Source organism: Octodon degus, unplaced genomic scaffold (genome assembly GCF_000260255.1).
Source record: "Octodon degus isolate 3935 unplaced genomic scaffold, OctDeg1.0 scaffold00164, whole genome shotgun sequence".
NCBI lineage: Eukaryota > Metazoa > Chordata > Mammalia > Rodentia > Octodontidae > Octodon > Octodon degus.
Window position 1 is genome coordinate 980,618 of NW_004524740.1, and position 10,555 is coordinate 991,172.

Here is a 10,555-nt window from a genome sequence, read left to right on the forward strand (position 1 = left end):
AAGAAAGAAAGAAAGAAAGAAAGAAAGAAAGAAAGAAAGAAAGAAAGAAAGAAAGAAAACCAGCAAGCAAGCAAGCAGGTTTATCCCAGCTAGGGGATGTGAAGCTCTTCCTGGGGTTAATGTTCAAAATGGTGAGTTCAAGAATGTTTGCATGTAGGAGTGTGAGTGAAGTGTGTACCTATGTAATACAATTACAGAAAGGGATGCACAGAGAGAGAGAAGAGTATTGGGAAGAAAGAAAAAAATGTAGGAGCAGTGGGTCCATAACATATGAACAGGAGGTGAAAGAGGTGACAGGTGAATGTGTGAGGTTGAATTTACACTGCTCACACATGAGAAATTAAATATTCATGATCCTCTTATGCATGTGATACTGTTGCTAAAGAGAACCAAGCTCACCTCCCTTTATTTAACTGTTCAAGAGCATCAGAATGTTACATTCTGAGAGCTCAAATTAGAGCAGTTAGTGTCTGTCATTATAACAGATACGTTGCACTGAAGTGGTGCATGTAAACTTCAGTGTGTGTCCAGCATACAACACCATTGCATCTTGGTAAAAACTAAACTAGGTTTACGGTGTGATTCATTTGGAGGCTACGAATGTGAGTATGGGACAACTTTGCTTGAAAAAGCATGACACCATGGGGTGTGTCTGTGTTAGTAGGACACATCTCTAGGTTTACTAAAGCCCCTCTGATTAAACATTGGTGTTTGTGTGTATATGTCCTGTGGTATTACTTGTCCTTATTTACAAGTGCAATATAGTTGGTGAAAACAATTTGTGGCTTGACCTTTTCTAAATTTAGACGTCCACTTCTAATATGGTTTTTTTTTTTTTTTGTTTTGTTTTGTTTTTTTGTTTTTTTTGGTGGAACCGAGATTGAACTCAGTCCTTTGCGCTTGCCAGGGAAGCACTTATTCCACTGAGCCATCTCCCCGGCCCCTACTAATATGTTTTTAAGGGGTACATAATTTAGTGTCATACACTGACAAAAGATCTACAAACTGTGGTACAGGGTTTCAGGGTAAATCCTGAGGGGATTTGACTGACCGTGTCAGATACAAAAGTTACATTACTTGTTATATGTTTTACTTTATCTTGGTCTTAACCATCCAGCATAAAAGTATAGAAATGAAGTATAAAAAGTAAAGCCATATTACTATGCTGAGCTATAAAAGACTCAAGTCAACAACTTCTGACTTTGCCAGTGCTGTGGATAACCTACTACTATTATGAACTACTAGACTATATTGAAATATTTTGCTGAATTCACGCACCTACAATATTTAAATGGCAATGGAATACCCATCTCTGACAAAACTAAACAAAAAAGGGGGATATAAATGAAGGACTATTTTGTATCTGTATATACAAAATAGGATAGATATACAGCTACTTTCTCTTAATTCAATGAGAAGAAAGATTTGTACTAATAATGTTTGGACAGGATATCCTGTCTGCATCTACTATGAAGACAATAATATGCAATGTATTAATTATTGTATCTGTCCTACTAACCTGTTTTGAAACTGTCTCACTGCTATTTGTTTCTCAAGAAAAATAATTTGAAAATAAAATAAAATAATTGTTGCTTTCTAAAATAATGCTTTATATTCATCTCAGACACAAGTAAGTACAAGCATTGTGGTAAGTTGTTGTCTGCCAACTTCCTCTTCAGATTTTCCTACTAGCACCTTATTCATCAAAGATGACACAAACATGGAAATTTTAAGAGTGGTTTACTAAAATAAAAAGTTATTTTGTTATTTCACACAGAGGTCAAAGAAATCTCAAACAGCAGTCTAAAAATACTTGTTGGTTGATGCTTCTGGGTCCATGTCCTTTAGAAGAAGCTAAACTTACACAACCCATGTCAGTGTTAACCACGGTGTGATTGACAGGAAAGGGAGAGGGGAGTTGTAGATCGTGTAGTAGGAATTTCTTGAGCATTCAGTATGGAGTATGTGAAGATACCTTACAAAATCTATGGATGTTAAATAAACCTACATTTATGTGAAGAGACCCAGAGTGTTGTTGCTTTGCTATAGTAGCCCATCATAGAGGGTGGTTGGAGAGTTAAAGGAACATTCTTAGTAAAGCCCTCTCAGGTTCCTGCTCCTGAATCTACCCATAGATGTAACTGATTTCTTACTGCCTCCATATCACATAGGAATACAGTTCTGAGGTCAGAGTGACACTTGGTACCGAATTAGTGAAGTTGGTGCAGAGCTGTCAACCTTTTCAGTTAGAAGCCCTAAAGACGGACAGAAAACTTGAGGAATTCATGAGCAAATTCCTCTTCTTATGCTTCTCTGTGCCCCAGTTGCCTTGGAAAATTAAATCTGCCTATTTTCTGAGGATTATTTCCTTAATCCTCAGGTCTCCTGCCCTTTTCAGAATAACTGAAAGTGTGTTCTTAGGCAGTCTCCACTTTTTTCAGTCCCCTTTCCCTCTCTTTTCTATGCCTAACTCCCTATAGGACTCAGGCCAGGCCAAACCAGGAGAAACTTCTGTGGCTGTCCCTGAATCCTGTGTTAATGGTCAGGATCCTCAAAGGTTGGGAGCCCCTAGAATGGCCCACACTCATCTTCTGATGCCCTGGAAGCCTCTCCCAACTCCATGTTCTGCTGCCCTTCTCCTTACATGCCCTGTCTCTTGACAGATATGGGCATTAGGACCAACTCTGACCTGGAACTGCCTATTGGTCTCATACATCAGTCACTCATTTTGGGGACAGCTGTGGGCCATCAAAAATGACACTGAGTGTGGTTAAGGGCTTCAGCCAGTGATGGCAAACCTTTCAGATCTTTCAGTGATACAATCAGCCCAGTGCAGCTTCGGTTTGCTACCACTGGCCTAGGCCAACTCTGAGGGAAGAGTCCTTTTCCACTGAGACCAATGAGCCAACTCCTGCTGACCAAAGATAAAATCAGAAGAAAGTAGTGGAGGATAACATGGTTTAGGAGTAAGGATTTGAGGATGTGGAGAACTGGCAGGAGGTGGGTGGTTTCTTGTTGTACAATTTTCTCCTGGTTCTTTTTCAGCTTCCTTCTAGGTTTGGTGTCTATATCTGCCTGCAGGAGATATAGCCAAAGAAGCAATCTGCCTCTTACTCTAGCTCTGCTGGCAAAGACAACAAGAGACTTCATGGTAATTCACCTGTAAGGTGGAACTCAGAGGTTTCATACTCAACTGACAACTGGGAAGCAATTGCAGTACAGCTGTTCCTCTGGCTGAAAATGTATTCAGCTTTCCCATTTCTGTAATAGGGCAAGATTCAACCTTGCCTTTGAGGTATGTTGAATAGAAAGCTAAAATTCTTTTAGACGGCAAAACCTTAACAACCCAGAACATTTTGAAATTCTTTTGGGAGGATCATTTCTACTTGGTACCTCTGTTCATAAGACTTTAATAAGACTCTGTGACTCCAGCCAGAGACTGGGAAACAGAAGTGACAGACTTGTAAGAGGAGGTCCCATTAGGTCAGGTATGGTTAGTGAGGAAGACAGCAATGGCCCAGAGTTGGGGGCAGCCTGAGACAGCTCTGGGAACTTACTGCTGCCAGCCTCCTTCAGCGATACAAGCCATGTTCCCTCCTCTTAAAAGCTAAGCCCTCAGCTATGGGGAGATAGAAACTGGGGTGAAGGCAGAGAAAGTCTGTAAGCACAGTATGTCTTGTGAACTTGCATATGCAAGGGGCATCTCAGGTAGCCACAGTGTGGAAGGCATTGCAACAGTGGTTCAAATGATCACCTGCTTGACCTGGATCTGTGTATGGGGAGGTGGTTTCCACAGTGTGAGCAGGTGAAATCACAGTGTCATCCCAGCACCACACTTCCAGGCCTACAGCTGTGTACTCATAGTTTCCTCTATCAGAGCAGACATTTCCCACAGCTGTTCTAACTGCACAGATGTGACGACAGAATGATGCCACAAGTCATCAGGTGATCCGTACTGTATCCACAGAGATCGGTGTGTGCCTTGATTAACTCAAGCAAATCAGTCACAATTCTCATAACCACAGCATTTGGTTAGAATTGAAATCCTTGATCAGCCAAATCTGAAAAACCTGATGATTTACTGCCCCATAAGAATGCAGACTCACTATTTTCTGCAAAAATCATCAAGAGTTCAGTTCATGCCACACTCAGATACTGGCAGCCATCCAGATACTCTGACATGGCAGGAAGACCAGAAAGAGACCACAGGACCTGGGACCCTGTTTGGCTGCTGCATCTAGGTTTCCTGGGGCCAGAGTCACATTTCTACCTTACAGACTTGGGACCACAAGGTTGAATGTAATGACGCAGGTTGCTTCTGTTATTGCCTAGTGGAGTCAGAAAACTCAGATGTGGAGAAGGGAAAGAAAAGTTTTTAATGGCAACAAGCTGGCAGCATTGCATGGCTATGGGCTATTGGCTTCAATAACCATCCTACTGCTCCTCCTGTGGAAGGTCTTTTATAGAGCTTTTCTGGGGAAGGTATGTGGGCTCCAGATAAGTAGACACATTGATATTTCAAAAAATAATCACCTTTGTAATGTGGGCTGTGTACATCTCCTCTTCTTCATGCAGGTCAACAAGAGTTGCAGTCCAGTGGATCTAAAGACATATGCAATCCATCTCTGTCCTGACTTAGGTGACTTGTGCCTGAGTGGTGTTGTGGTTGGCAGGGTTTCTGACAAATGCTCTTTCAGGCAGGATGTTTCCTATAACTTGAATATAAGGAACACTCAAAAAAGGGGAGTTGTGTGCACTTTGCTAGCTGACTTTTGTGTCAGGTGAATCTAGAAGTGACAGGGTAGGCAGGAGTACAGGGAAATTTGGAGAACTGGGTTGTGCATGAGAGCTCATGTGCACGTTCAGGGGTTCACTGAACAGGAATGAATGTTAAAGTTTGGTGTATGCCAGAGTTACCTGGTGGCTTGGTAAACACAGAGTGTAGCTCGTCACCTCCTCCAGGCTGGGAGGTCTTAGGACCTGCGTTTCTAGTACGGTTGCAGGTGTTGCTCACGCTGCTCAGTGAGCACTGCCTTTGCAAAACATGAGTATTGTAGTGCTGGTGGAGCAGTGTCACATTCTGCTTTAGTGCTAAGTTCCTCTTCTAAATATGAATACTGCAGCATTAAGAAATTTGATTCAGAATATAGGATGACAGCTACCTCTTGTATCCATCAGTAAGGTCCTTTAAGAAAGGGTTCAAGTTGCCTTGAAGGGGCTCACATGAAATCAGTAAAGGAAAAACAACTCAGCTTTGCTGAGCAAGTCCTTTCCATACCATTGACTGAGAACCTGGTAACCTGCAGTCATGCAGGAATAGAACTGCAGAAGTTTCTATTTTAAGCTAAATTTACTGTACATAGAAACAGGGCAGTGAAAGACTTAGGAGGTACTGTAGCCCAACTGCAGCACTAACTCTCCTTTCTTACTCTTCCTAATAAATAATTTTCTTTTCTATTTAAAGTAGACAGTGTGTCTTGCTTAAAGAGTAGCAGTTGAACCCAATGCCTCACCCATGCTGGACAAGCACTCCACCACCGAGATACATTCCCCGCCTTTTAAAAACTCAAGATAGGGTCTTGCTATATTGCCCAAGCTGGCCTTAAATTTGCAATCTTCCTGCTTCAACTTCACCAGTATAGATTAGAGGCCTACATCACCATACATGGCTGATCATCTGCTATTTCTGAAAGAGCAAGGGGGATGTGACTCTGAGCCTCAGGTGGAGGATTGTCACTTCCACATGTGATCCAGCAACTCCATAGCATGTGAGAATTTGGCCTGGGCACATCCCCAACCCCAGGTCAAAATACAAAATACAGAACATGGCTGGACAACCTCTCTTCTGTTGGTTCCCTCATCCATGGACTGATCAGAAGTGAGTAGACTAGAACACTACTATCATGAGATGGGAGTTACAGTCCAAAGAAACCACGAGACTGGACCTGAAACAACTGTTTATTGCTCAACACCTACAGAAAACATCAAACACCTCACCCTCAATGGGTGGAAGTAGGCAGCTCCTTCACAACCCCAATACTACTCCCACCCGGTGACATCTCAGATGTCTCCATGGAGGACACTTTTCTAGGGAGGACAGCTGGGAACTCCTGTTGGGTCGCCATTCTGAAATCTCTGGGGAGCTGTCCACAGTGCAATTTTCCTCCGTTTGTCCTAACAATGGTCTCCACTTTATTTACAATGTTTTTTTTTTAAATTTTTACCCATAATATCTGTATTGAGGGAATAGGGATGACCATGAAATATCTCACTTAACTGAGGGCTTCTGTACCTGGACACAAGGCATAAAAAGCACTTGGCTTTGAGAAAGACTTGAAAATATTAACAATTATTATTAAGAAAGTTTGACATAAACACATACTTAGAATATTCATTTAAATATTCTGCTTTGGTAGTATCCATTGGAGTGGTGAGTGTTCCCAGCACAAACATATCATGAGATGACTTATAAATGTTGATAATTCCACTGGTCTAGAACTTTGTCTCAAGTGTAAAGTGGGGTCCCTCTGTGGCTCCCTTTTGTTTTCTTTCCCCAGATTCTTGTATTTCACACCTTTCTAATTTTTTCTCATATATATCTTAACCAGTAACTCTGAGTGGTTGGAAAACAAAATCAGATTCAGTGACATTTCATTGCTTAAAAAGCATATTTATTATTTCATCAGGCTAGACACAACACAAAATAAAAGAATCCACTAAGCTTGTATCAGTTTTGTGTCTGTGGTGCCATGTCTGCCTCGAACTAGCTGATGACAGATGCTCAACTGTCACCAAACAGGATACAAAAAGGGGAAGAGACCGGTGGTGAAGAAGGTATCCTGAGATCTTTCATACAATTGGTCACAAACTCAGAATAAAAATTAAGATTAAAATTAAATTAAAAAATTAAACATCACAAATAAATTAAGACTTAAGTTAGAAGTTCCCATAGGAGAGGTAGCTGTGGAGGTCACAGGTTGTTTCCAAGATACAGGTCTTTGCTCTCCTAGGAGGTCTGTGGGTTCCTGACTGCTTCCAGGCTGCTCAAGCATTGAGTTCTAGATCATTGATGTATTCTTGGACCCAGGCCTCGGTTGGGTTTGCACAGATTTGCCGGCCTCTCTTGGTTTTGAAGCTGTGGAGAGAGGAAAGTAGGGATCAACCACTGAGGACTCCCACAGGAACCTGCTGGGACCATAGTAGCCTTGTCATCCCAGACTGTGTCCTGAATAGCTCAGGGATGCTTTGTCTTATGCCAGTCTAGACAGCCACTCGCAGTGACTCAAAGGGCCCCTCAGAGTGTTCTGCACCTTCTTCCTGTCCCCTCCCTCTGTGCTGCAGCAGCCTTCCTCATTATGTACCACCCCCTGACACCAAGTCAGGTCACACCTCTGAGTCTTGGTTCCTATGAAACTGACAGCGTAGGAGTCTTTCTAGAATGTCTCTCCTAGACTGTCTGTGCCCTAGAAGACTATCCCCCCAAAACAGGCAGGAGAGTTTGCACTTACATGACACCTGGCTCGGTGCACTGACTGCTAGTCTCATCATAGTCAGCTATGAACTGGCGTGGAATCTTCTTGGACACATAGGTGAAGCAGCAGGCTGTCGGCGTGTCAGCACCAACTGCAGAGGAAGGACCACAGTGAGCAAAGTCGTCATTTAGAAGGAAAGGCCATCCCAGAGCTGCTTCTTTACAGCATAAGGACAATGATCTTGCTCTAAGTGGAGACTGGAAATCCCGTCACAGGCAGGCATTCAGCACCTTTGCCTGGAAATATCTGTCTCTCTTCATTTCTGCATCTCCTTTCTAACTCTTCACTGGGCTCTGCTTTTTCCTATGTGATTTGAAAGATTATTCTCTTGCCTCACCTTTCTTCAGAGAATTTTATCTGCTTCAAGACATCATGTCCCAGTGAAAGAGAAGGCAGGGCCATCTCTTTTGAGACAGAACTCCAGCTAGTGAGTAGATGGCACCACTAGGAAGGAACCAGACCTCCATTTTGCCTCTTGCAAGTTTGCTTGTTTAGGACCGATTGTCCTATCTGTACAAAGAGCCTTAACTGCCCTTCACACCCCAATCCTGGCTCTCAGAGATGGGAACTAGGAGAGCAATGGCCCCTTGTAATATTAAAGAGAAATATGGAGAAATTTTCTAGTCCTTTATGAAATTCTTTTTATTCCTTGGAGTCTGTGAGGCCATCAGAAAAAACTGGGTACTCTATTCATTCCAGGGAATGTGGAATCTGGAAAAACAGCACACACTCACCTGGTGCAGAGAAGACCTGGTAGCAGAGACTCATGATGCAAAGGAGGGCAGCGAGGACAGCCATGGAGACCCTCATGATGCTGAGCAGTCAGTGGAGTCTGGGCTTGAGCTTCAGCAGAACCGAGAAAGGCCTGGGTACTTGGTGCTGTCCCTGGGCTTCTGGTGTCTCCAACCATCTTCTCTTCCTTTTGTAGTCAGCCTGGGCCAAAGTGGAAATGTATTCTGGGGGTGACAAAGGAAAATCTGAAGCATGATAATACTGTCACCTCAACATTGCACAACTCAGTCTTTGGCAACCACAGGGGCTCCGGATGTTCAAGAATAACATCTCTGAGCTATGGGTCTAAGCTCTCAACTCATGACTTGCTCTGGCTTCTTTTGGGGAAATGGTTTCCTTATTAGCAGGAGAGGGCAATGGGTTCACTCGGAATGTTCTAAGCAGGTCATTTCTCATAAGAGCTGATCTATAAATAACTTCTCTCTCCCATTTCTTCACATAAAACAGAAACTCTGCTTTTTGAGGCCTCCCTAACCACAGGGATGGTGTAGCTGTGAACAGTGGCCCAGCTTCCCGGCTTCACCCCATACAGTGAACTGAATTAAGGTATCCCACATGGAGGAACAAGGAAGTACGAGGTCACCTTTCATTTCGTTGTTCATTATTCAAATAGTCATGGAACAACTAAGGCACTGGATTAAACACCAGTTTTAGACTACAAAGATACTTTAGGTATGGGTGTTAATATGTCAAGACCTAAAAATATTTAGACCCATTCATGTAAAAACAGCAATTCTAGGAAAGAATACCATGAACACAACACAGGCAAGGAGGCATCTTCAAATACAAATGTGGCCCAGCATCTCTTGGAACTCAGAAATAAGGAAACCTAATTTTTTTCTGTGAAGGAAATGATAAAGTAAAAGTAAATGGAGGCATATACATAATTAAGCCCTTAAATTGAATGAAGTCACACAAATACTATCATGAAAAAGCAAGACAAAAAAATTAGCCAAGATCAGGAATTATACAAATGTATGGAAATGTATATAGACTTTCTTAACAATTATAGTTTTGGAAAAACTAAAAACCATGGAAAATAAATGCCCCAAAAATGAACAATGCTTGTATTTGTGTTCTAGATTTTTGGTTGACTGATTATCTTTCTCTTTTTCGAGAGTTTTATCATTTTGTTTAGTGGAGCTGTAATACCATCCTTATCAGTCACAAACTGTACTTTAAAGTATTTATAAACATCACTGATTTAAAGGTAATTTGTCATTTGCCTAATTGGAAGAAAATTTTTCATAAGTACATTAAAATTTTTGTCCATTTGCCTCTGCTAGAATGAAGATTTAATTTTTAACATATCTGTATAATTTTAAGAACATTATATAGAATCTAGTTAAGCAATACTAAACTCAAAGCAATTTTTATATTCCTTTAAATGTTTAATTACAGTAATAAAGAAGTCTACACCAGCAGTTAAATCTGTATTTCCTTTTCCATGTTTTAATTATTATGTTTTAGTTAATAAGCCTCTACCACATTTTATAATCAGAAATTTGGATCAATTCTTTTTTAAAATTTGTTTTTAAATGCTGACTTCATTTTACGTGTATGGCTTTCTCTCCTTACTCTTTCCTGCCTGAGCACCAGGGCGACTACTATTCCCTCCTACGTCACATTCCCCCATTCCCCACCACCTACTTAAAACCCAGAGTTCCATTTTTACTAAATAAGAGACATTTTGGATGACACATTCCTGGCAGTGGAACAATGACAAGTATAACATATGCTAAGGAAATTTTTCACAATGCTTTATAGAAGGGAAAGCCAGATATCAATTATTATCATAATGAAATAAGCCAAAGATGATAACAAAGTGGCAGATGCCACTTTCTTGAAGAGGTTTCCTTCACTAACACAGATGTTGAATCCCTTCCTTCCAAATCACCTGAAAGTAATTTTTCACTTAATTGGTAAACTTGGTTGTCTTCTACTTTGAGAAGAGAAACACCTTGTTCTGATTCATCAGCAAGGTTTTTGTGTGGAAACTTGCTACTACATCTTGGGAGAGATTGATTTCAAGCTGCATTTAAGAGTGTTGCATGATCTTCCTCTTCCTCTTCTCCTTCTGACTAAACATCTCCCCTACAGCTGCTCATTGCCTTCCATGAATATGTGCAGGCCTCAACCATGTTATAATTGGTCAACCTTTAATTCACAAACATAAAGACAGCTTTGGGGCCACAGGGGACTCATGCCCATACCCATCAAATATTTCCTGG

General features: G+C 41.4%; 1 protein-coding gene across 1 annotated transcript; it reads right to left on the reverse strand.

Annotated features, from left to right (window-relative positions):
• Positions 1 to 7,044: 7,044 nt before the first annotated feature.
• LOC101586327 (C-C motif chemokine 3-like) lies at positions 7,045 to 8,522 on the reverse strand. Its single transcript, XM_004642989.2, has 3 exons — positions 8,267 to 8,522; positions 7,509 to 7,623; positions 7,045 to 7,135 (listed from the first exon to the last, which is right to left on the reverse strand). Exons 1-3 carry the CDS (start codon positions 8,340 to 8,342, stop codon positions 7,045 to 7,047), a joined length of 282 nt encoding a protein of 93 aa, XP_004643046.1. The 5' UTR covers positions 8,343 to 8,522.
• Positions 8,523 to 10,555: the final 2,033 nt, after the last annotated feature.

Excerpts from the sequence above, each read along its gene's own strand:
- LOC101586327 (XM_004642989.2), bottom strand. The coding sequence starts at position 8,342 with ATGAGGGTCTCCATGGCTGTCCTCGCTGCCCTCCTTTGCATCATGAGT. Across the intron at positions 7,624-8,266 it reads CCAGGTCTTCTCTGCACCAG|TTGGTGCTGACACGCCGACA; the intron begins GTGAGTGTGTGC and ends CTTCCTCTGCAG. Across the intron at positions 7,136-7,508 it reads TGCACCGAGCCAGGTGTCAT|CTTCAAAACCAAGAGAGGCC; the intron begins GTAAGTGCAAAC and ends CTCTCTCCACAG.